This window comes from Furipterus horrens, unplaced genomic scaffold (genome assembly GCF_987537825.1).
Source record: "Furipterus horrens unplaced genomic scaffold, mFurHor1.1.pri manual_scaffold_13, whole genome shotgun sequence".
In the NCBI taxonomy this organism is placed as follows: Eukaryota; Metazoa; Chordata; class Mammalia; order Chiroptera; family Furipteridae; genus Furipterus; species Furipterus horrens.
Window position 1 is genome coordinate 27,277,387 of NW_028327183.1, and position 27,052 is coordinate 27,304,438.

At 44.0% G+C, this 27,052-nt stretch overlaps 1 protein-coding gene across 1 annotated transcript in view; it reads left to right on the top strand.

The window, feature by feature from the left end:
• The window catches only part of CDH13 (cadherin 13), a 1,018,642-nt gene that overhangs the window by 979,542 nt on the left and 12,048 nt on the right, over window positions 1-27,052 (top strand). The window contains exon 11 of the mRNA XM_090259850.1: window positions 12,123-12,265. Within this exon, the coding sequence (XP_090115976.1) occupies window positions 12,123-12,265 (143 nt within the window). The remainder of the gene's footprint in view (window positions 1-12,122; window positions 12,266-27,052) is intronic.

Sequence of the window (27,052 nt, forward strand, 5' to 3'; positions counted from 1 at the left end):
TAAATCATTCTCAGACCTCATTCGTTCTTCATCACAATGGAGTAATTTGTCCCAGGGTAAGTCTCTAAGTCTGACTTAGACATTGTCCATTGGAGCCTTCCAATAATAGAACAGCTTATGCCAATATTATTTGAGAATTTCTAATGATGAAGAATTTCTAAATTCACACACATGTGCGATATGATATTAAAACTTTCTAAATGTGGATGACTTTTTTATAAATAGAAATATAATTTTAAGGAAGTGTTAATAGTTTAGGTGTTTGTTTGTTTGTTTGTTTGTTTTAGGAAATGTTACCATACTGAAGATGCCAATCCTTTGTTCCCTGAATTACCCACTAAGGAAAACCCAGCCACAGGACCTAGCCCCAGGGTTTCAGCTCCAAGCTTAATCATTATAGGTAGAATGGGTGATCTCAAGCTGTGGTGAATCAGAACCAACTGGAGAACCTGGAAAAAATAAAAAGGTCCTATCATACTCAACAAGCCTGGTAAATGCCAAAACTGGAGAACCAACAGCATGGAAAAATTACCAACCCTCATGGACTACTTTCAAAACGAACAAAAATTAGACCCTGTGTCAGGAGATAGAGACCTGCATGGGAACCATGGTTCAGTTTAAAAGCTAAATGGCGTGGGTGAGCTACTGGACCACTCTGAACCTTTGTTTCCTCATCTATAAAATGGGGGTCCCCTGGTTGTTGGGACAATGGCACCCAGTAATGTACAAACATTGCAAGGCACCTCCTCGCGATCCATGAATGTGTGCCTCCAGTTTTAGATATCACAGAAAGCATATACTAAAAATAGAAACATGGTGTGCTATGTGAGGGAATCTGCCTTTACGGTTCTAATCACAAGTTAATTAAATAACCATTTGTGCACTTACTAATTCATATCCTCTCCCCCTGCCACAGTGTAAGTTCCAACAAAGCAGGGAATCCACTGTTCCACACCCAACACAGCACACAGTGCCTGGCACGGGAGACACTCAGCAAACATTCATACAAAATGAGTGAATGAACAGTGTGTTCACATTAAAAATGTACAAGTGTGCACGTATACATCTATACACAAGCTACAAGCCACTAGATTAAAATTTTCATAGCGCTTATTTCTGGAGGTAGATGAGGGTGACGTTCATTTTCTTTTTTCTGCTTCTCTGTGTTGCCTGAATTTTCCACAGTGAACAGAGAAGACGGAATCAGTGTGTCCTCAGGGAAACAAGAGGTCTTGAAGTCAGCTGCCATCTTGCCTATGTGATTTCTAGCCTCCTCGAGGGTTTTGACATGTGGTCTCTAGAATTAAAATGGTTTTAGGAAAAACAGGAATTAAATAGTTTCTAAAAATAAGTAGAATGCCTTTTGATCTGCCAGCTTCCTCATTCTGATCATGGGCCACGCAGAAAAGAGTTAAGATAGCAGGCAGGAGACTGTTGTCCCCAGGAAGTCCTGCTCGAAAGGGTGCCCCTTGGCGGAGAGCTGGGAACTTGAGTTTTGAGAGGGTCCCCACCACTCCCAGACCTGATCAGAGAAGCTCCCTGTGCCTTAGCTATTTGTGTGAACAGATATGGCTTATACTGAACACCCACTTTCCTTCTGGAAGTCAGAAATTTTGCTGCATGCCAGGTAGATGGTGCCTCTGTGGCCAGTTCCCCCAAAAAGCCTGGCACTGAGTGAGTCTATAGTAAGTTTCACTGGTAGACAGCACTTCACATGTGTCATCAGAACTCACTCCTGGAGAACTGAGCATGTCCTGTGTGACTCCACTCGGGCTGGGGGGGCGGGGTACTCTGGCAGCTAGTACCTGGTGCCCACACCTTCAGCCCACATGCTACTTCCTGTGTTAATATTGCTCTGCATCCTCTCATGGTAATAAATCTTAGCCAGGAGTATTATTACATCCTGAGTCCCAGAGGTCCTCTCAGCATGTCACTGCACCCTTTGGGACCCCTGACACACGGGCTAAACTTGCTAAACCCCTGCTGCCAGCATGTAGAAGTCTGAGCCCACTGAGTGGATGTCTGCAGCAGCACTTAGGTAGGAGTCTGGCTATGACAAAAGAGAAAGATGGGCCAGTGGCCCTGTTTTAAATTTTCATATATATTGATTGATTTTAGAGAAAGAGGAAGGGATAGAGAGAAAGAGAAATACCATTTTTAAGTATATTTTATTGATTATGTTATTATAGTAGTTCCAATTCTTTCCCCTTTGCTCCACTCTGCCCGGTACCCTGCTTCCCTCCAGCAGTCCCACCCCGCTTAGTTCATGTCCGTGGGTCGTGCATATAGGTTCTTTGGCTTCACCCTTTCCTATATTATTCTTAACTTCCCCCTTGTCTATTTTGTACCAATCGATTATGCTTCTTAGTCCCTGCCCCATTTCCCCATTTCTCCCCCTCCCCCCCTCCCAGCTCCAAATGATCCCCATACCTATGATTCTGTTCCTATTCTGGTTTGCTTAGTTGGATTTTGTTTTTATTGTTTAGATTCAGTTGTTGATAGTTGTGAGTTTCTTGTCATTTTAGTGATCATAGTTTTGATCTTCTTTTCCTTAAGTAAGTCCCTTTGACATTTCATATAATAATGGCTTGGTGATAATGAACTCCTTTAGCTTCACCTTGTCTGGGAAGCACTTCATCTGCCCTTCCATTCCAAATGATAGCTTTGCTGGATAGAGTAATCTCGGTTGTAGGTTGCTTTTCACCACGTTGAATACTGCTTGCCAGCCCCTTTCTGCCTGCAAAGTGTCCTCTGAGAAATCAGCTGATAGTCCTATAGGCAGCCCGCTGTAGGCAACTCTCTGCCTCTCCCTTGCTGCCCCCAGGACTCTGTCTTTATCTTTCACCTTTGGCATCTCAGTCATGATGCGTCCTGGTGTGGTCCCCTCTGGGTCCAGCTCGCCCAGGACCCTCCACACTTCCCAGACCTGTATGTCCATCTCCTTTGCAAAATTTGGGAAGTTTTCCTCATTTTTTAAAAATTCTTGCTTCCTCATTCTGCACTTGTTGACTGTTCTTTTCTTCCTTACGTTCCAAATCATTGATTTGAACCCTGGTTTCCTTCCCTTCACCATTGGTTTTGTGTGGATTTTCCTTCATTTCACTTAGCATAGCCTTCACTTCTTCTCTTATGCATTTGCTGTACTCAAGAATATCTGTCAAGCCTGTGAGCATCTTTATCACCAGTGTTTTGAATTCTGTGTCTGTTAGGTTATCTATCTCCAAATCTGTTAGGTTGTCTATCTCCTCATCGCTTAGTTCTCCCACTGAAACCTTGATCTCTTCCCCCTTTTGGGCCATACGTCTCTCTCTCCTCATTATGACAGGCTCCTGTGTTTGTTTGCCTCCACATCCCAGGTAGAGCTGTCACTCCTGTTATGTTGTAAGGGGTGGAGCCTTACAGATTCATCAGTACAGGGTGACCCATTTCACCACATTGTGGCACTATATGTGGGGGAGGGGTCCGAGAGGGAACAATGCCGCCTGCCCAGCACTCGCCCCTTTTCCAGGCACTTCTCCCACTTCTGCACCGGACTGGCACCCCTCTAGCTGCTGCCCTGGCTGTCGTTCCCAGAGTGGGTGGGTCTGAAGACGTCCTAGGACCGTGGGGGCCCTTTAAACAAGCGGACTCTGCTGAGACCTGCAGTTTCTGCCTCCAACTCAATCCCCGCTGGTCTGCACAGTCAAACAATGAGGCTTGATTGTCCCCGGTGCTGGGACCAGGAGCTAAGAGATCTGGTGAGGAGCTGGGAACACTCCCCAGGTGTCCCTCCTGACTTTTTAAAAAGGATGACAGCGCTTTCTGCTGGCCTGCCGCTGCCTCCGCTGCTGCCGCCACTGCTGCTGCCACTACTGCCGCCACCATATCATGTCCTCTCCACCCCAGCTCCGCCCCTCCTCCCTGTCTGGATGAGTATTTCTTCTTTATATCTTTGTTTGCTGGACTTCCATGCAGTTTGATTTTCTGGAACTTCTGGTTGTTTCTAGTTTTGAGGTAGTTGTATTCCTTCTTACTTGTGGAGGGAGATGCAGTGTGTCTGTCTTCACTCCATCTTGGCCGGAAGTCCTGGAGAAATACCAATTTGTTGTCCCACTTATTTATGCATTCATTGGTTGATTCTTGTATGTGCCCTGACTGGGAGATTGAACCCACAACCTTGGCATATTGGGACAATGCTCCAACTGAGCTACATGGCCAGGACCAACCAGAGGCCCTTCAGAGGAGAGGATTATCCATGAGGAAGGGATAGACGGGGACCTCAGGACAAAATTTTTTAGAATTCTGGATCACCCCAGATATGAGTCGGTCAGAGCATGTTGGAGAAGGCTTGTACTTCCATCCACTCACTCACTCATTCATTCAATAACTGAGTGCCTACTCGGTGTGTGCCAGGCACTCCTCTGGGCCCCAGGGGTGACAGGCTGAACAAGACTGATGTGGTCTCTTTCCCAAGAAGCTTACATTCTAAGTTGGAAAGCCAGGCCAGGTTGGAGGCAGACTTCAGATAGGACAATCAACAGTGGTCTCTGCAGGAACACAGGGGCCCCAGTGTTGGGGCTGAGATCCCAAAGACAATAAGTCGTCGTCGGCAGCCGTCCGTCTCGAGAGACGATGGTGTAGCTTCTTAAGAGTCTACCTGCACCGCCGAGAATGGCTGTGCAGTCCGACTCGGGAGTGACATGGTATCTGTCTCCTCCCGTGTTGAATCGACATCTTGCGATGACGCTGAAGCTACAGAGCCTGGGCAGGGTAATATGGAGGGTCTGCTGTTGCCCATGCAGCAGACCCCCCCTCTCTTCGCAGCTGAAGGGTCCAAGGGAAAGACGGAGTCGATACAGCTTGGCTTCAGGTGCGCCGCAGGAGTTGCCGGTGTTGACTACAACATCAAACCGCCTTAGGGACTCCGGCTCCGGATTTTCTGTCGGGGTTTACTCCCTTAGCCTTTTCCCTGAAGAGGTATGCCGCAAGGCAGCGGAGGTTTTTTGGAATCAGAGTTTTCTTTCTCTGAAAGACAATAAGACACACATGAGAAAAACCTAAGGAGACACGTGTGAAATCTGTGAGTCAGTGGAAAAGTCTTGAGACTAAAATGGATTTGCTATATTCAGGGAACAAAAGGACGGCCCATGCACCTAGAGCTTAAGGAAGGTGAAGAAAGAGGCAGGAAACAAGCGTGGGGAGCTAGGCAAGGCCTTGAAGACCATGGTCAGGAGCTTGGATTTTATTCTATGCTCAAAGGGAAGACTTCGGAGGATGCCAAGCAGGACCTCACACAAGATGATGTAAAACTGAAAATGATCACCCTTGTTGCTCTATGGAGGATGGACTCTGGTAAGCAGAACAGAAGCAAAGAGTCCATTGCAGGGCAGTGGTCCAAGCAGAAGGTGTCCCTACAACATACCAGAGACAATGGACTTACACCAAAACTGCCTTGGTCCATTGCAGGGGTGGAAGGTGATCTCCTTAGATATAGTTGTACCTTGCTTATTTTCATGGTGGGAGTCAGAATATCTGGAGGGAACCAACCCAGCCTTGGTCCATGTGTCATCAGAAGGTGGCAGCTGCCATGAGAGTATGATGGTCAAAACGGCAATGCAGTGCAGCCTCAGGCAAGCTGACCACCAGGGGCTCTGAGGTGCTGGGGTAGGGGAGTCCAGGGACTGGACTAGAAGTGTCAAGAGCTCCTCCCCTACCCCCAGCTGTTACTGAGCCATGGAAGGTCATTGCCCCACACCAGGCTAGGCCAGCTGTATCCTCATCTTCCCAGCCTTAAGAGGTCCTACCCAGGCCATTCACTGGACAGCTCTTCTTGCCCATGTCTTCTGGTCGCAGCAATCCCTGGGACATTCCCATTACTAAAACTGCTTTCTCTCGCTCTGGTTCCCCAGGAGAAGGAGAGAATGCAGCCCCCGGCGTCTCTGTAAGTGCTGTGTTGGGCTGTGACTGTGTAATGGAACTAGGATTCTGGAATTCATTGGCCCTTGAATCTCTTTTGTACTTTTGTCAGAGATTTGGAATGTGCCCTTTCCTTTACATTCAGAGCCATCGCTACATGTGCTATTTTAAACCAGTGTATTTCCTTCCACTTGAGAATTCTATAGCTTTCTAGTTCTGTTTTTAAATAAAGTGGTTGATTTGAATCACTCATGCAGGTATTTCATCTATTTCATCTAACACAGGGGGCCCGTTGGGCTGGAATTAAATGGGGAGCTGAGTACAAACCTACTGTTTCCTTTCTTCCCTGTGATTTTAGAGGGTTGTTTGCTTCCTTCAGTGGGGATATAAAGTCCCTCTGCATTTGCCTTTCCTTCATTTTCATTTTCCAGGCTCTCGTCGTCTTTCCCATCCTTGCTGACTCCTCTTTGAGAATGAGCTGCAGTTAGGCTCATATGTTAGTTCCAGAAAACCAACCCTCCCTGCAATGCGTGGCATCGGCCAGCATGTTTCTGACGGTCCCCCAGTTAGTGTTTGCCCCAGGCCAGTACTTCCATTACTGTAGTGTATCTGCAAAGCCCTGGGGGTCCTGGACCAGCTTCTTTTGACACCAACCCCAACCCAGATCTGCTCCCTAAGGTAATCCGTGCTACCAGTTTGTGGACAGACACCAAGACCTCTCGTGATGTGTTCACATATTTTCTAATACACCCAAGGATCAAAAGGCATCAGAAAGATACCCAAATGGACAATGAGTCAACACAATTTATTGAAAGGTCTAGCTTTCCCAAACAATTGAACATGCCACCTACATCAAATAGTAAACTTCCAAACATGTGGATATACATAGTACATATAATTATATATAAAAATCTATCTGGATGGATAGATTGATAGATCTCTAGCTAATACTATATTAGATATATGATATAAGATGTCTCTATTTATTTAAACTTTCCCATTTCTAGTGCCCTATTATATGGCATGGATCCATTTGGCTATTCCTGCACTAATAGCACTGTATTACTTTGTAACATTTTTAATCTAAAATAAAAGGAAGGCTATACTAACCCATGAGGTTTGAGTATCTATGCTGAACAAACATGGATCCCCACAGTACAGAGAGTGAACCCAGGACATGTCAGACCCTTGAGTCTCCTCCTTCCCACCACTACCAGGGCCCCATGAGGGTCAAGCCTAGGAGCTGCTGGCCTGGACGTCCTTCCCAGTCACCACCTGGCCCTGGCTCTGGCCTCTCTCCTGGCAGCTTCCTTTCTGCTTTGCTGGGGCCCTGCTGACAGTGAGCCCGCTTCCCAGAAGGGGTGCAAGGCTGGAGCATAGTTAAATGTCCCATCCCCATGCCCCGAATGGCCTGATCCTGCTAATCAGCCTGCCTGGCACCTCCTGGCCCTGACACCTGGAAGAGGCAGAGCTCTGGCAAGCCCTCAAGCAGCTCCTATGAAGCTATAGTACAGACTGAAGTGAGTCCCGGTTTTAATTTGGTTTTTCTTCTCCTGTAACAAGCAAAGTTCACATTACAGATAAATTGCCTGGAAATTCCAATTTAATAAGGCATATGCATTTTTCAGGCCTAGAAGCACAGAAAACATCTCACACACTGGTATTTTTACACCAAAGGTTTATTAAAAAGACAGCTTTGAAAATGTCAGAAATTTACATACACTGCCAGGCCAGTTGGTCAAAGGGGCTGACCTGATGGAAGGGCCCGGCAGCCAGGAAGTAGGAGAGTAGGCTGGCTGGTGGTTGTGAGCTGCTCTCCCCTTTGGGGAGAAAGGTCCGAGGCTGGGGAGGATGACCCCTGCATTCAGGGTCTCCCACCCAGCTCTTAGTTGAATTGCACTGCAAAACTGAAGCATCCTAAGACCAAAAACATGACAGTGGGAGAAACAAAGAGCATCGTTTCTTTGCCAACATGAAAGGCTGTATTATTTCTGTTTTTATTCTAAACTCTGATTTGAGTAATCAGAGAATAAATAATGGTCCGTTTAAATTTTTCATTACTTCAAATATGTTAAATCACCACAAATCACTCCTACATCAAGGGTGACGTGAACTTGTTACCTAATAAGATGAGAAACAAATGTTCCCTTTTTTTGCATTTTCTGTTTCTGTAACTGTTGCAACTGAAAGAGAAAGGATGTAATAACATTTACTGGACAGCCACCCTGTGCCAGGCCTTCTACTTGGACCTGGGGATGCACAACGGCCAACACCTGGTCCTGAGCATAAGTAACGCGCCTGGAATCTGGCGCACCTGTGCTGAATGCCAACTTCGCCACTTCTTAGCTGTCCTGCTTTTGGCAAGTTGCTAAGCCTCTCTGAATCTTGCTTATCTTATCTTTAAAACAGGGATGATACCAACTTTATTTGGTTGTTGTGAGCCACAAAAATAAATTGATGCTACGTTGTTTAGCACAGAGCCAGGCACAATAGGCATGCAGTAGTTTAGCCAACTTTAACCTCTTCCTGACATCAAGAAGCTCAGAGTTTGGTAAAGGCAGCGGACCCACAAGGACCCATAATGCACTCTTAACAGGCATTTTAATCTATGCATGTACCCAGCAAGGACCTACAGGAGAGAGTGACTAATTCTAACTGGAGAACTCATACACCTGACCAAGAGGAGATATTTTAGCTGTGTCTTAGAAGATAGACGGAGTTTGCAGACGTGTACATTTCTCTCCAAATAAAAAACAGGTGTTTTTAGAGTAGTTCATTCTCAGGAGTAATACATTTCTTCTGTTTTGAAGAAATATGGAAATGATCACTGAGGCAGCAAGAAGTGTGGGGAAACCTGTTAGCCTCATTCATTCTCTCCAGCTGTTCCCTGTCTCTGTTTCAGCGTCAGAGTGTTGTGTTCCCAGGGCTCCACTGAGCTGGATATTCTAAAACCTTCCGAGGGACCATGCAGATCCATCCAAAGAGGGCACACGGGACCTGACCCCAGGGGGCCCCTGGCACACCTCAGAGGTCTGACTAATGACAGCGCTACTCAGCGCTCTGCACAGGGCACGCACACATGCCAGCTGCCCACGAGGTCATGAGGATTACCTCACCCCACAGAGGAGGAAGCAAACACAGAGAAGTCGCTGCTCCGAGGTCACACGGTTAGAACCTAGGTCTTTTTCACTCCGGAGTTTGTGCTTTTAACTCCCATGTGATGCTGACAGCATGTGTGTTCAGCAGAGCCATTGTAGGGTGTAAGAGCCAGGCCCTGGCACGAACGTGGTCACTCACTAGCCACTGATGTCAGGGAAGTTGTCTCTCTGGTTTGGTTTTGTATTAGGCAAGAGTTTTGTGGTTTTGTTGGTGCTTTGTTTTAGTGTTTTTGCACAGGAATACTATTTGTTTTTTCCTTGGCAAAAACTCAAGTACTACATATTCAAAATACAAAATAACAATTCTACTTAAGATCCCTTTTTTAAAAAATATGCAAGTGGGTTTAAAATGATAGTTTTGTGAGAACTGAGAAATCTACCACCTGTCATTTCATAGTAGAAACAAATTAAAGCAATCAAAAGATCTATGACATCCAGCATTCTCTCAAGTTCCTTACCAGTAAAATGCGAAGGATCATGTGCTCAAACTCACAGGGTTGATGTGAGGTTTGAAAGCGTAGGTCCAGGAGGCCCTTGGTGCCTGGCACCCAGTACGCACCCTGTTGCTGCTGTTGACACTATCATTAGTAAATGGGTGCTGTGCCCTGGAGGTTGTTACAGCAAATGCCGGGCCGGTGTTGTTCTGCAGTCCAGCGTCTGGCTCATCTACTTCTCAGGATGAAAACCAAATTTGATTGGTGTCCAGAGGTGCTTGGGTCTGTTCATGTGGCCCAATTTCATGAGGGACTGATATGAAACCAGAGTGTCTCTTTGAATTAAAATAGCGATGCTGTGTCAGAGGGTCTGACAATGCCCACTGGAAGCCCAGAGCGGCCAGGGGTTGGTGCTGAGGCTGCAGCAGAGCCTGGGAGCAGGCTGAGGGTCTCCCCAGCTGGTGGTCGTGCTGGGACTGTGGGTACGGTGCTGCCTGTCGTGGGGCAGCTGAGCTGCTACCAGAAGGCTCATGGCAGCTGCTCAGATGTCCATTCCTTCGATGGCCAGCAGCTTCTTACCCCCCAGCTCCCCTTCTTTAGGACCCAGGCTGACCAGCCCCTTTCAATGATCACAGCCTCCCTCAGGTAACAACTGCCTGGCAGCACTCCCAGAATGACCTCCACGTCATGTGCGAGGAACCTGGGTGGCTCACCTTCTCCTTGGCCACACATCTGTGAACAGTCCCCATGATTATAATCTGGCCATTCTAGAGTCATCCTAATTCTACCCTCAGAGGCAGCTTTTTCTCTGAATTTGGGGATTATCTTCTAACCGCCCATCACTAAGTTAGGTTCAAAACCAAGGCTCTGGGATCACACTGCCTGGGCCCAGATCCTGACTCTGTGGCCTTAGTACCTGTGTGGGCTATGCCTCAGTTTCCTCATCTGTAAGTGGGAAGAGTATACCTACAGTGTTAATTTCCTACTGACACTGTAACAAATTACTACAGACTTCTGACTAGAACTGTATTCTTCCCCAGTTCTGGAGGCCGGAAGTCAAAAACCAGTCTCACTGGGCCAAAGTCAAGGTGTGAACACAGCTATGCTCCCTTTGACGGCCCCAGGGAAGGGTCCTTCCTTTTCTCTTGCAGCTTCTGGTGGCTGCAGGACTCAGTCACTACTCCATAGTCACATGGATTTCTCTTCTGTGTGTCTCAGATGTCTCCCTACTCCCTCGTATATGGACACTTGTGATTGCCTTAACCCCCTCTTCTCCCAATAATCCAAAATAATCTCCCCATCTCAAGGTCCTTAATTTAATTAGACCTGAGTTGTTTCACCTTATAAGGTAACATTCACAGCTTCCAGGGATTAGAACAGGGGCATCATTTCCACTGCGAGGACTGGAATGGTCATTTAAACTCTTCCTCTGGAGATCTGCAATCTTGTTGGTTAAATCAGGCTGTAAGCATTCTCAGAGCCAAAGCGGGCAGCGTGAGGCAGAGGTGGTCAGCTTCAGGCATCTTGAGGGGCATAACTGCAGACTGGTGGGGAAGTGGCAGACAAACTCTAACAAGCACCCTTCTGGCTGAAGCAGAGACCTGGCTGGAGCACCAGCTCTGTGTCCCCGGGGCCGTCGCACATCACCCAAGCCACCCAGCTCAGAGAAATCTGAGTCGCGTCCAGTTAGTCTCCCTGATAGATAAGACTTTCATTCCTTACTTCATGCACCTTTATGTTGTTTTAATTTCTTACAATTGGCATGCGTTGCTTTTACAACAACTTCAAAAAGAACAATAACATGTTTTAAATCTTTATCGGTTTCCCATTATCCAGAATCCAAACCCCTCACCACAGTGGTTCAGGTTCTTAATAATCAGTCTCTCCAAACTCAACTACTTTCCCCAAGAGAAACTATGTTCCAACCACGACCGCCTGCCTTCTGGTTCCTAAGTACTCATTCGGCGCCTATCTGTTGGGTGTCACGTATGCGCTAAGGTATACTTTTCAGGAGCTGGCATCACAACAGTGAACAGATAGCCCTGCCCTCGTGGGACTCACATTCTGGTTAATATCTCTGTCCTATTTGTGTCAATTTGTGGTGTTCTCTCTTCCTTCCTCGTCCCCTCATTCTCTGACATCATCACACCCATTTCTCCTGTCTTAGTTCAGGTGCTGCATCTTCTGTAAGGTCCCCAAGGTTACCCTCCACAGAGGTAGCAACTTCTTCCTCCCAGTGTCTGTGTGCCCTACCTCTGCCTCCATGATCACGCTCCTCTCACCTGGTCTTTGCATGAGGTACATTCAAGGTATAAAAGAACAAAACCGGACTTGGCCTCGGGAGACAAGCTGTGATCTCTGCCTCTCCGAGAGATGGGCAGATAAGAGTTCCCTCCTAACAGGCTTGTCATGAAGAAGAAAGGAGGCACGTGTACAAAACCTTCAGCACAGAGCAGCCCCAAAGCTGTTCATCAGCCGTTACTTTCTGAACCAACAACTGCAACCGTTATGATGCTTTTGGATTTGTATTAAGACTCGGATTGCCTGGCACTTAGCCTAGGAGCTTGTGCCAGCACTGAAAATTTCTTGAATCAATGGTGAATGTAGCCTAACGTTCTCTGGGAATTTTTTTCAGGTATTCTCTTTACAAGGACCCAGCGGGCTGGCTGAATATTAACCCCATCAACGGGACTGTTGATACCACAGCAGTGCTGGACCGCGAGTCCCCGTTTGTCCACAACAGCGTATACACTGCCCTCTTCCTGGCGATCGACAGTGGTGAGTAATTTTTTAAATGCCATCGAGTATGTACTTTCCAGTTGTACATACATTTTTACATTTATTTTGATGTGCCTGGAGGTATTTTAAGGAAGAATATACATATGTGGGGGCAAGGGAAGCTAATGTTTATGCACACAGGGAGTCAGAAATATGCTCACGTCCTGGAATTCTTGGGTCTTTGTTGGGTTAGAGGCCAGAGCAGTGAGCTCACCGTGCTCCAGCTCAGGCGGGCACTGCGGGCAGGCAGCCATGTGAATGCCCTTCACCTTTTTCCCTCCCTGAATAATTATTAATAGTGCCTCCTTTTCACCTTCAGACCTGTCTCAGAAATGGTAACGAAACATTGTCATCCTGGTGGAATGTCACCTTAGCTGACATCTGATGTTTACTTCTTTTTGTTTTAAATCAGAGGATGTTTGTATCTATTTTTTTAATTTATTGAATTTATTGGGGTGACATTGGTTAATAATATTATATAGGTTTCAGGTGTACAAGTCTATAACACATCATTTGTGTGTTGTATTGTGTGTTCACCACCCCAAGTCAAGCCTCCTTCCATCACCATTTATCCCCCCTGTACCCTATTCTACCTCCCCCACCCCCGTTCCCTCTGGTCATCACCACACCATTGTCTGTGTCTATGAGGGTTTTTTTTTTGTTTGTTCGTTTGTTTTTTTTTTGCTTAATCCCTTCACCTTTTTCACCCAGTCCCACAAACCCACTCCATTCTATAGCTGTCAGTCTGTTCTCTGTGTCTATGAGTCTGTTTCTATTTTGTTTGTTAGTTTATTTTGTTCCTTAGATTCTGCATGTGAGTGAAATCATATGGTGCTTGTCTTTCTCTGACTGGCTTATTTCACATAGTATAATACTCTCCAGATCAATCTGTGCTATTGCAAAGGGTAAGATCTTCTTCTTGTTTACAGCCAAGTAGAATTCTATTATGTAAATGTACCACAGCTTTTGATCCACTCATCTACTGATGGGCACTTGGGCTGCTTCCAAATCTTGGCAATTGTGAATAACACTGCAATGTACATAGAGGTACATGTATTCTTTTGAATTGGTGCTTTAGGTTTCTTTGGATATATTCCCAGAAGTGGAAATTTTTTGAGGAAATTCCATACTGTTTTCCACAGTGGCTGCACCAATCTGCATTCCCACCAACTGTGCAGTAGGGTTCCCTTTTCTTCACATCCTCGCCAGCACTTGTTATTTGTTAATTTATTGATGATGGCCATTCTGACAGGTGTGAGATGATATCTACTGTGGTTTTAATTTGCATCTCTATGATGATTCATGACATTTAGCATTTTTTCATATGTCTATGGGGCCTCTGCATGTCCTTCTTGAAGAAGTATCTATTCAAGTCCTTTGACCATTTTTTAATTGGATTGTTTTGGGAAGGGTGTTTGGTGTTGAATTTTGTACATCCTATATGAATTTTGGTTATTAACCCCTTATCAGATGTATCATTGGCAAATATGTTCTCCCATTTAGTGAATGTCTTTTCATTTTGTTGATGGTTTCCTTTGCTGTGCAAAAACTTTTTAGTTTGATGTAGTCCCATTTGTTTATTTTCCTTTTGTTTCCTTTGTCCAAGAAGATATATCAGAAGAAATATTGCTACGAGAAATGTCCAAGATTTTATTGCTTATGTCTTATTCTAGGATTTTTATGGTTTTGAGCTTACCATTTAAGTCTTTAATCCATTTTGAATTTATTGTTGTGTATGGTGTAAGAAGGTAGTATAGTTTCATTTTTTTGCACATATCTAATTTTCTCAATACCATTTATTGAATACATACACTATGTTTACCCCATAATGTGTTCTTGCCTCCTTTTTTCATATATTAGCTGACCATATGGGCATGGACTTATTTCTGGGCTCTCTATTCTGTCTCATTGACATACATGCCTGTTTTTATGCCAGCGCCATGCTGTTTTGATTACTATATCCTTGCAGCATAGTTTGATATCAGGTAGCATGACTCCTCCGACTTCATTCTTTCTCAAGATTTCTGTGGCTATTCAGGGTCTTTTGTGGTTCCATACAAACTTGTAGAATATTAGGTCTAACTTCTGCAAAATTTGCCACCAGAGTCTTGATAAGAATGATCTCTTTCATCTTGGTGTCACACTCTTACCTGCAGAAGGGGGTCTTTTACTTAACATAAGTTGGAAGAAACTCTCAGATGACATGGCCAACCTTGATGATTGAATTGTTCCCACAGCTTTTATCCTATTATGATATGTTGCCATGGAAAGACATCAGGTGAACTCAGTGAGAAGCTTCATAATCACAAAACAATTGTTCATTCAAAAGCCAATAATCAACATCCACCTGCCAGACACCACTCCAGATGCTGAGGATGTGGCAGTGAACAGACAGAAATGACTGTCCCCATGCAGCTGACATGATGTTGGAGAAATAAATAAAATTGAGTAAAATACGCAATATACTTCTATGAAAAAAAGGAAAGCATACTATTTATGTATGAAACATAGAAACTGGAAAAAGAGATAGGCAATGTTAGGGTGCTATGATTTTAACTAGACAGCCTGAGAGCCTCACTGAATAAGTGGCATTTGAGTAAAAACATGAAAGAAATGAAAACTGGAGCAGAGAGAGTGGGTGGCACATGAAGAGAATGGGGAGGCAGGTCACGGAGGGCTACAGGGCTCCTACACGATCCTCGGCTCCTACTTGGTGCCAAGGTCTGAATAGAGTTCAAAGTGCCATGATCACTCTGTTGCTCTGTTGAGATCAGAGGTAGGGGACAAGGACAAAAGTAGGGGGACCTCATAGAAGACTGATGATAATTTAGGCCAAATGGTGGCTTGGGTCAATAATAGGGGAGGGGATGAAAAGGGATTAGATTATAGGTGGGATATTCTGTTTATTTTGGATACAAAGTTAACAGGATTTGCCATTGGTTGAGATGGAGGGATCAGAGTTTTTGAGGGGAGCTATGTTAAGCTGAGATATCTATTGTGTGAAGCACTCAAGAAGTTCTACTCTCCCTATTATTCCTAAAAGCCAGATGTTCAGAGCTGAAAATTCAACATGAATACTTACAGGGCTCTTTATATGTAGCCATCATTGTACTAAAGAATGGTGAACTAAATTCTTAGACCGCATCTCTACAGGCTGGGTATTCACACAGAAACCAAGTCAGAGAGCATGAGTCTAAAAAGTGAGTCATCGGTGTGATGTACAATAGACAGGCAGCTTTGAAATAAATTCAACCTTTGAGTTTGGCCCTGAAAGACAGGTAGGTTTGAATAACTGGCAGGTCAGGAAGTGGTGATGCCTGAGAGCATAGAGCAGAGGAATCAAAACCAGAAGGGAGTACAACATGGGAGGTGAGAAATGGAAGGAGAAGAGTGTAGCCACTGTGAGTGGGTGTGTAGAAATTTATGTGGATACATGTGGAAAAGTCCTATCTTCAAAGCATCTCAAAATCCAGATGAGTCTTGTGATGGAGCACGCAACCAAAACATCCCATAAGCTCTTCAGAAGGAAACTGACATGATGAAGTAGCACATAGACATTCCTCCACAGAGAGCTATACTCTGTGCCTGGTCCTGGAGACGCAAAGATAAATAATACACGGCCCTGTGCTCAGTGACATAATGAGTTATTTGAGGAACTGGGTTTGTAAACAAAAGATTGCAGTAGGATATCATAACCATTCTGTTAGAACTAAGCCCAGGGGAGCCGCTTGTCCCACCTCAGGGATGGTCGTGAGGAGCTTCTTGGTTGAGGGGGATTCTAAACAGAGCAGTAAAGGATGAGTTGGGAAAAGGTAAATCATTCTGATGGAAGCCTGAAACAATATGGATAAGTGGGGCACTGAAAACTTGGTCAGCATTACTGCACTCAGAACGGTAGGGCGGAGAAGCAGGCAGGTGCCTGACTATCTGAGGTCGGAACTAGGTCTTATGTTGAATGCCCGGCTCCTACCACAATGCCTGACTTAGAGCAGGTGCTCACATATCTAGTAGCTCATGAAAGAGATTATTAAATGCTCTATGCCAAGGAGTTGAACTTATGTTATTTACTTGCCTCCAGAAGAAACTTCGTGGAGAGGTTTCTTGATCTTGTAATATTGGCTGATATGGGTATATTCGAATTTTGAGAATTCTTTAAGCTGTATTTATGGAAACATTAGCATTTCTATATTTCAATGAAAACTTCATCAAAAAAATGACTACATAAAGCGTGTGTACCTGCTCCACTGTGCCTCCCCCAGGAAGGCTGTAACTGTGCAATGTGCCTGTGTACCCTAGAGTTAGACTATCAGCATTTCATCTTTCTCAAGAAGGATAGTCCCCAGCTGCTGATGGGACAGGAAAAATGAGTAGGTGGATGTCTGCAGAGAGAACAAAGCAAAGTCCACATCTGCGGTTCCTCTAAACCAGTGGTTCTCAACCTTCCTCATGCCACGACCCTTTAATACAGTTCCTCAAGTTATGGTGACCCCCAACCATAACTAAAGCATAGTGATTAATCACAAAAACAATATGTAATTATATGTGTTTCCCGATGGTCTTAGGTGACCCTTGTGAAAGGGTCGTTTGACCCCCAAAGGGGTCGTGACCCATGAGTTGAGAACCGCTGCTCAGAGGTAGAAGGACACCATCATCAGTTGTAAAATACAGCTGTACTTACTTAGTTCAGAACAACAAGAAAGCAGCACCAAAAGAGAACTTTCTTCTAGGTCCTCTTAGAGACCAGAAATGGTGAGGTCAGAATGGTGAAGGTAAAACGGCAGCTGGTAGCAGGGCTGAAAACCTGTTCTGAGGTGGTCAGAAATAAAAAGCCTTTGAACCTTGGGCCCCCAAAGCTAGCCTAGATAGGTCCATGCATCATACTAGTCCTGACAATTCCTGAGTTATAGAGGGTTTGGGGAGGAAAAAACACTTTAGCCCCTCCCTGCAGACAGAAGCTAAGTTGTAACTCACAGAATACTCAAGGGTTCAGAAGGCATTTTTCGTAAACTGTTACCAGTTTTAATGAGCTAAAAGTTACCTAACAATATTGTTGCATTATAACTGAAATGCTTTTGTTTTGCTGAAGCTGGACTGGCTATAGTTAAATGATTGGAAGAGTAAAGCCTTTAATCCTATACATTAATAAGGTATGACCTTTAACATTGGCAAGCATTTTGTCTTTAGAGACGAATATCATCATTTACCTTATGTGGTCCAGATTTTCTGAAAAGGTTAAGATAGTGCCTTCAGAGTACAGGAATGCTTTTGTTAAAAATTTTAATGAATACCAAATTTCTGGCCCATCTTTAAAAAGGAGGGGAAGGGGAATAGTAATTGTTAAGGAGAATATCAAGGTAGAGGGTGAGCATCCCTGAATGCAGTAAAATAGAATCCCCTTGGGCTTGCAGACAGGAGGACAAAGGAGCAGCAAGTAGCACTAGGCAAGTCCTGCTGTGATTACCACCCTGCTCAGGTGATCACCAAAAGGTCAGATGTTAGTCTCAGTGTCTTGTGCAGGCTGTAAACTGTCACAAGCAATTTCTCCTACCAGTTTGGAATCCCACCAGGGATGGTCGGGGCAGGAAAGGCAGAGCTGGCTGCTGCTTCCTGGCTTAGCGCCTTTTGCTCAGGATTTTATTAGGCTGCTCTTCCTGCCCTTATCACCTATAATCTCATCTTTCACTCCTCCTGTTCTGAAATTGTATGGGGTCCACATTCTGTGATTATTATTGAATGTCTTTTATGCCCTTGGAGGAGGTCTGAATTGTCACTTCAAACACCAAAGACAATATTTGGCATCAGATAAATCCAAATGCCCTTACTCCAAGCACCCACCCTATGCAGAGTTCAAAGGAAAAATGAAATATATATATGTCTTTTAGTTTTTCCTAAGGCTCGGTGCTTTGAACCAAGAAGCTCTCATTCTCTCTAGAGTCTGTATTAAGTCTTTACATGATTATCAAAATTGTCGCATTCCCCATCTATTTTTATTTGAAAGAATAAGGGAATGGTAGCAACAAAACAACCTCGATTATTGCTAAATTCAGCAGCATATTTTCATGACTTAGCAACTTGTATAAAGTTCGTGTGAGTCTGTCAGTGAAAAATGTGATGTGGGTTACCGAGAAGACACAGATATAGAACCAAGCATAACAGCTGTAAAACTCAAGTGGAATAGACCAAGATAATGATTTTTCATAGGCTAAGATCTATCATGTCCCAACCTGTCTTTTCCCTCTGCCTCTGTGTGATAGATGTTCTGATAATGCCAGCTGATTCAAAATTGAATATTGTGCAAAGTACATTTAGATTGATTAAAAGACAAAAATGTTGTCGAGCCCCATATGAAATGACTACTGAACTACTAAATAACAATGGCCCCCAAACTGGGGGTACCAGGGGATATAAACTCTAAAAAGAGGCCTCAATTTATGGTGTTTCCCTTTTTATAGATCAACCAAGCTCTAGACTGCATGGAGGATGTAGTAAGATTATTTAGATTAATTCTACTTTAAAAGATGCTGGTTTGGATAAAACCAAGTCATTAGTTATGATGGCAACCCAATTAAGCCTGTTTAACACCCCTTATCTCAGCTGCTATAGTAATTGAGGAAGAAAAAGAAATGGAAGACTCAGCCATCATTCCATCATTCCTTGTTACTTCAAGTACCAGTTAAATATCAATCACACTGAAGATACTAGCTACAATTTTGTCACTGACAAAATGGCCCAATAAAAGAACTCTCGAGAGTCGGTGGTGGGGAGGCTGTGATGAAAGCCATCCAGCCTGCACGCCCAGCCCATAGGGAGAGTAGGGACCCGGAGCCCTGCCATACCTCCTAGTGAGCCAGCTCCCCAACTTAGCTGTGCCACCCTAGGTGTGCGACATTTACTCTCTCAGCCTCAGTTTCCCTTCCTGCAGGGCGAGGACAATGCCACCCTCCCTGCTAGGCTGTTATACAGACTGGAAATAATAAACACAAGATTCCTGGAGCCTAGTAAACACCTCATAAATATTTAAGTCACCAGACTTGAACTTACAGACTGACTTTCTAAATATATTATTGCAAAACCATCAATACTCAAGGCCAACTATGAACTGCCATCTGCCAACCGCCCTGTTGGTGGTCTGAGCATTTATCTAGGGAAGGAGTGGGCCACAGAGCCCTTCACTCAGAGTAGGGCTCTGAATGAAAAACATTGGCGAGAAATGCCCCCTTAGACACTGGATGACTCATGGAGCTTGCCTGTCTGAATGCAGACAGTTAAGCCAACGTTTGTCTACCCAACAGCTGGGCATTTCCACATTGATCAGCCAAATCAACCTTCTTAAAAATAATGTTTTCAGACATCCACTGGGAAAAGAAAGTGATTTCAGTATCACCATGCTGTCTGCAACCCCAATCTATGCAAGCTGAATTCCTCCTGCCAAGATGTCTCTTAACTGGCCCTCCTCTGTATTTTCTAGTCCCCGGTTCAGGGAATAGCATCACCAACTGCACAGTCCCCAAGCTAGCCCAATGCCCTACCTACCCATCACCCCCAACCCAATTCTGGCTGCGGGTTCAGCCTCTAGAACCCAGCCTCCCTCCTGCTTTCCAGCTGCCCTCACCTCAGCCCTCAGCCCTGGCCCCGTTACTGCCCTGGCATCCCAGCTGGGCTCCCTGTGTCCTCGCTCCTCACTCAAGTTCATTCCTTTCTGTGCCTCCGGCATCCTCTGCTTTTATCAAAGCTACTCTCCTTCTTAAAAGGCTTTGAACTTCTGCCCTCAAAAGAGCCACACCGCTTCCTCCTCCTAGAACTGCTTTCTATCTCTCTACAAAGTATTCTCATTTCTAGCACACTCAAATGCCCTCTCTTCATGAAGCCTTCTGGTCTATCCCCAGGCAGTTAACTACTCCATGCCACAAGCCCCAATGCCATTTTACCCTCACGTCTCTTCCTGCCCTTGCAACGTGATTCTGCATCTGTTTATGTATCTGCTCTGGCCGCACCATTGGGGTTTCAAGAGCAGACATGGTGTGCTGTTGATTTTTCTGTATCTCCAACCAGGCACAGAGCAGAGTCCCAATAAATGATTACTGACTGAATGAATAAAATGGAACTGTCACATTTCAACATGACCTCCAACTCTTCTAAGAGAATGTTTTAGTCCAGTTATGTGAATAATTGCCCCAGTTCTACATCACATTTTACACACAGAAACCTGGCATTATATTTTGCAAAGCTATTTCTACAGGGTTTTTGTTGGTTTATAATTCAACTTGTTCACCATATAAAATGGAATCAGCAATATCTTTATTAACAAAGCAATTCTAAAAAATCCTTGTGCTTTTTCATCTGACCTATTTCATTTAGCACGACACTCTCAAGATCCATCCATGTTGTCACAAATGGCAGTATTTCATCTTATGGCCAAGTAGCAGGACAAGAACCATATGATCTCATTCATATATGGAATATAAAGCACAAAGCAACATACAAACAAACTCACAGACACAGACAACAGTATAGTAGTTACCAGAGGGGGAGGGGGAGCTTGAAGAGAGTAAAGGGGTCAAATATTATGATGGCAGAAGGAGACTAGACTTTGGGTGGTGAGCGTACAGTACAACACACACATGATGGATTATAGAATTGCACATTTGCATTTGAAACTTATATAAACTCATTAACAAATGTCACCCCAATAAACTTAATTTTTTTTAAATACTTGTGAATTTAAAAGTAACGAGATTCTTGCCTTTATGGGACAAATGCCAAAAAAATTTGTAAGTTACTGATGTTGAAAAGCCATAGTAAATAGAACAGGGGGAGAAACTAAACCATATGAAGAATGACCTTACAGAGAAGAACACTGGTCCACTCTCACTTTTAAGCAAAGGTGAAGATAAGCTTAGAGCCCTGTTCATATGAAGTCAAAGATCCGGCACTTATTTGCTCACAGCTGCTTGTTGAAGGTTCACATGTGCACAGAAACACACTGGGGACTCAGGAGGGGTGTTCATTGCCCTACCTGTGCACCTTGCCCCTACAAACAAACCTCAGAAACTAGCTGGGGTGCCCAACCTTTGCTCAGAGGCCTACATCTGAACTTCAGCTCCTCTTAAATTGGTTCGTCTTCTGATTTTCCTCCCCAAATTTGGGCCTCAGTCTTCCTTGGGACACCAGTCTCTCTACTTGTCCCTGGTGTGGACTCTCTGCCCTGAACCCCAATTCCACAACCCCCATCACCCCATCACACACACAGTTTTTTTCTCCCCCAAGTAGAATAAGCAATGATTTAAATATAGACACTGTCACTACTCTCAGAATAGGAGCAAGAGAGAAATGGAAAACTATGGAAATATAAACACATATGATTATGTGTATAAAAAGAGTAAAATATCATTAGCTTTTTCAACTCAACCTAAATTAATTCAAAACTCCACTGAGCACCTCTTATACACCAGCACGGAGAACTGTCCTGATGCTTAGAGCCCGGGGAGCTGAGAAATGAGCTTGCTGCTTTCCCTCTTCTCCCCCTCCCTTCCTGAGTTTTATTTTTCACTCAGGCAACCTCACTTTGCACACCGCTCCCCCCATAAAACCACTGCACTCATGATTCCCAAGGAAAGACACATGCTGTGTGCCTCTAGGCCCAGCTCAGGAAAGATTTGGGACTAGTGACTAGAAAAATCTACTACTTTCCCGAAAGCACTACTTTTGAAAGTTCTCGGTGAGATCCTAACACTCTCTGCACCTGAAGCCAGCCCATCCGAGCGTGGCAAGACCAGGGACCTTATCCTTCTAAGGGGGCTCTCTTGATAAGATGCATTTGGAGTCTTATCTCACTAGTCTGAGGACATTGTAGCATGTGAAAAGCTGGTCCCTTGTATATAGGTGTTTATAGCAGCACTGTCATAACAGATAAAAAATATAAACAACACAAATGTCCATCACCTAGTAAAATAATAAACAAAATATGGTCTATTCATAGAACGGGATACTATTCAACCATAAACAGGAATGAGGTACAGATTCATGCTATAGCATGGATGAACCTTAGAAACATTATGCTAAGTAAAAGAAGCCAGACATGAAAGGCCACATATTATATGATTCCATTTATAGAAATTTCCAGAAAACACAGATCTCTGTGTTTTCAGCCTAGCGCTGAGAGTAAATGAAGAGAGTTAAGACACATGAGCCCAAGGTTTTTCTGAGGGTGATGAAAATGTCCTAAAGTTAGATAGTGGTGATCATTATACAACTCTGTAAACTTAATATCAATTCATTAAAAAAAAAAAGTGAGAAACAAAAAAGTAAAGTAAAATTGAAAAAATATTTCCAAATCCCTGTGTAATTTTTGAATTTACATTTCTGTTTCTAATTATTATAGTAATTGTGGTTATTGTAAAGAAAATTAAAAAGAGAAAAGTATTGTTTTAATGTTAATTACCTAGAAAGATAAAGACTGTTTAGACTTTGGTGTATTTCTTTCTCATCTTTCTCTAATCACATATATTTTTAAATTAGAATTACAGTGTTTTTAATTGTGTCTCTTACTGACAAGATTTTTTTTTTTCTTCTTGAATAATAAAATATATCAGAAAAATCACAGTGTCTTTTGGCTAAGTGGAAATCCTGTTTGGTCAGAATTCTGAATTAAATAAAATTCCTATGACTGAAAAAAAGAAAACAGTCCTGTTTCTCATCACAACCATGCTCACACCATCAAAGCAGTGCTAAGAGACCCACTTACAATATGTATTCCTTTGGGTACTGGCTCCAGCTCTGTACCTTCCACAAAAAGCAATATGTGGTTGGTCATTTAAATAAGGAAAACACAGAAGACTGTGTTTTATCCTCTCTACCAATGCTTGGTGCCAACCATAAGCACCAAAATAATAAACTGTGCTCTGGAATGTGGCTCAGATGGTGGGCTGGGTCACTCCATTGACTTTCCAGGCTCCCAGAGAGCATGTGTCATGGGAATACACTGGCAATAGCCTGGGACAAGTTCCTTAATCTATCTGGGTCCCAGTTTCCTCTTTTGGGACATAAGGGAAAACTAGAAAGCAGGACTCAAAATGCTCAAAGCAGCAACCTATCTGGTTTGCTTCAAGTTAAATTGTCTGGGTTCTAAATCAAGCAGTGGGACCCATTGGGTCCTGTCTTGGTATTACAAGCTGTCAGTGCTGAGTGGGAGTGACAAAGCCAGAAATGGTAGCCAGACCCTGGCAGGCTGCCAACTTCATAAAGTCAAAGCACCTCTAAGGTCTTAAGATCACCATCCACCATGGAACAGACTCCGTCATCCGGATCTGTAGGAAAGAAATAGTGACCATTTCCTCCACAGCTTGCCATTGTTTGGCAGTCTGAGAACTAGAAGCAAAATGAAGAATCCACCAACATTTGAAGGCTGGGGGGTGGGGAGTTGTTGAATGGGGACAGAGTTTCAGCTGGGAAGATGAAACATTCACAAGAGGGATGGTGGTGATGGTGACTGTACTTAATGCCACTGTACTGCTCACTTAAAAAGGGTTAAGAAGGTAAATTTTATTATGTATATTTTACCACAATAAAAAGTAACTCCTAGGAATGAAGATTAAAATAACAATAATTAATAATAATAACCCCAAGTCATGGTTTAGGAATTTTAGTTTGCTTTCATGGTTCAAGAGCCTGAAGAGTCCACTCGCATAGTTCTGACATAGAAAGTCAAGGTTAACACGCAACTCTAGAGAAGGAGGCCTGAGACTCAAGTAGTTCATTTGAGCCCATCCTAAACCTCCCTGGGCCTCAGCCTCACCACACCTGAAACAAAGGCACCACGGATCAGCTCCTCTCAACTTGCACAAAGCCCAGGGCTGCACATCCAGCATCTGCTGACCCACTCAGTGTAAATGTAGGTGCATGTCAGCAGAGGCAGGGCCACGACCATGATCAAATTCCAAAAGGGGACCCCACCTCCCATTCAGTTTAAGAGCCACTGATAGAAACAGTTCATCTCTCAAGGGTCCCTCCATCTTCTAACACTGAGACAAAAGCCCCTGTGAACACAAGGCAGTCTCTCCACCTGTCTGGGGGTTGGACTTGCTCGGAATTTTCGAATACAGTTCTAGCTCCATATAGCAGGAGTTTTGCTCAAACTGGGTCTATTTTTTTCTATTGTAATAGAAAATCGATGAAGGAGGACACAGCCCCAACGATGCTTTGGTTCTGATATCTGGTTATGCAGAGTAGTCCCTTGGGGACTGGGGGCTGCTGATGGAAAAGAGAAGAGAAGGGGTGAAGGATTTTTTGCTGAGTGCCAGGGAATACTTGAAGCTCCAATATTTCCTGGGGACCCAGAAAAATTGAAACAAAATTGGCTTGTGAAGAATCATTATATTTTGAATTACATTTGAATTTTGGATGGTGATTTTTCTCCATCCTGTGCATATAAACTGGGAGAGGTTCTTTCCCTGAGGATTTTGAGAATTCACTCATTACTTTATCAATTAAAAAAAAAAGCTCATTTTATTTGACTTCAGAAAAAAACATCACCAGGCTGGACTGGGAATAACACATGGGAAATTGAGGACGGTAGTATATTAAGTTCACAAAAAGCCAATTCTTATGGCCATATTTCAGATATTCAAAATGCCTTCTCATCCATTCCACCAAATGAATTTGTAATATATTCAGAGTGAAAAAATATCATGGATTCCTCTGAGATCATCAATTAGTTCAATTAAAAGAGAAAAACACTTTTTCAAGAAAGAAATTTGACCAAATGACTAAAGCTGACACTAGATAACCAACTTCAAAGTAATTATGTGTTTCCTTTGAGTTCTTGTCCTAAAAAAAAGTTATTGATATTCCACCATTAGAAATAGCCATCCTTCTGATGATTAATTACACTTGTGTTCCTATCTTAGCAGATATTTATTTAAATGTTTACTCTGGAACTGTCTTTGGGTGTTGACATATTTAAAGTTCCACCATCCCCACTAAACACAATCTGCTCTCACTGCTTCATGACTCAGGTTCTTCAAGCTGGTTTCTTCCCCACTGATGGAAGCGTCTCCCAAAAAAGTCACCACTAACATTATCCCTGCAAAATCCCATTGCTTCTCTTTACTTCTTATCCTTTTGGGTATCATAATACATTGCCTCCTCTTCCAGTTCATTTCCCCTGCAAACTATCTTCTGCTCTTTAAATTTGGGGATTTTTCCCTGGCTGGTGTGGCTCAGTGGACTGAGCACCTGCCTGCGAACCAAGGGGTTGCCAGTTCAATTCCTGGTCAGGACACATGCCTAGGTTGCGGGCCAGGTTCCCAGTTGGGGGCATGCAAGAAGCAACCACACATTGATGTTTCTCTCCCTCTCTTTCTCCCTTCCTTCTCCTCTCTCTAAAAATCAATCACATTTTAAAATAAATCAATAAATCAATAAACTTTGGGGTTTCTGTCATTCTGTACTTCCACCTTGAGTGACCTAATTTGCCAGAAAGTTTTCAAAAGCATCTATGTTGACAATGCCCCTGTTGCCAACTCAGCCCTGGCATTTCTCCTAAGTTCTGTGCACCTGTACACAGTTGCATTAAATATAGGGGTTATCAGCACAATCAAAGCTGAACTCGTATTTCTACTCCCCACTACCTTTTGCTCCTCTTCTGGCAGCCTCACCTGAGTGCCTAATCTAATCACCAAGAAGAGACATTTATTTCCTGTTCGAACTGCCCACATCATGACTCAATCCATTGCTGGTCTCCGATGTCCAACATCTGTCAATACCATTGTGCATTTCCAAAAAATAAGTCAGATCAGGTTGTTTCACTGCCTTTCCAAGGACCCTCCAGTGGCTTCTTGCCATCCATAAAATTAGTACAAGCAACTTGTGGTGACAGTCAAGGCCACGTGCCCTACCAGACACCTCCAGCCTCATCCCCTGGCCGCCCTCCCTCACACCCTGCAGCAGGGGACAGCCCCAGATGCCCGGCGACTTGCATGTATCCACACAGGCCAGGAGCGAGGGTTGAGCCACAGTCAATGTGAGGGTTCGTAGATGGTCTCGTGATCCTCCCAGGACTGTGGGCACAGGACACTGTGAGGAGCTCCCATGGTCCACTCACCTCCCTAAGTGCTAAGACAGTGTCTCATCACCTTCCGGTCCTAATGAGGGATGAGGCTTCCTACCCACCCCTCTTCGGGTGCAGCTGCAGTCAGTGAAGCCACTGAGAAGCAGCAAGAAGCAGCTTGAAATTGGCTCCTTGGCAACAGGGTGTCCCCTCATTTGTAATGCAGCCAACTCCCCCCTTTTGTTTTAGTGTCACCTGCACAAGGGCCACCTTTGCCTACTTGTTCTTTGTCTCTGTAAGTAATAAACTGCCTGAATCTAAGAAGGACTCACTACTTATTTGCCAACAGATCTGTCAGACCTGGCCTGGCCTTGCGCTGAACACCTGTGCTCTGAGCTCGGATTTTCACTACCCCTCCACCCCCATGTGATTCACAACCTGACTTTAAACTTAATGTGCATTTCAGAAAATAAACGCAGGGTGAGATGAAGTAAAATTAAGCTTGTAAATCTGGTGCAGTGCAAATGAGGATAGGAAAAATTAAATGGAGCCAGACATTAGGTCAGTACTAGTGCATAAAATTAGAGGACTATAATTGTAGAAGTGCATCAGATCCTTTAGGAATAAGGCAAATCCATACACTTACTATTTATGGCCTGCGAATTTGGCTCTAACTTTCCTCACAGAAAATTCAGAACTATTCATGAATGCTTTGTCCCAAGAGCAAATCCCTAATGCAT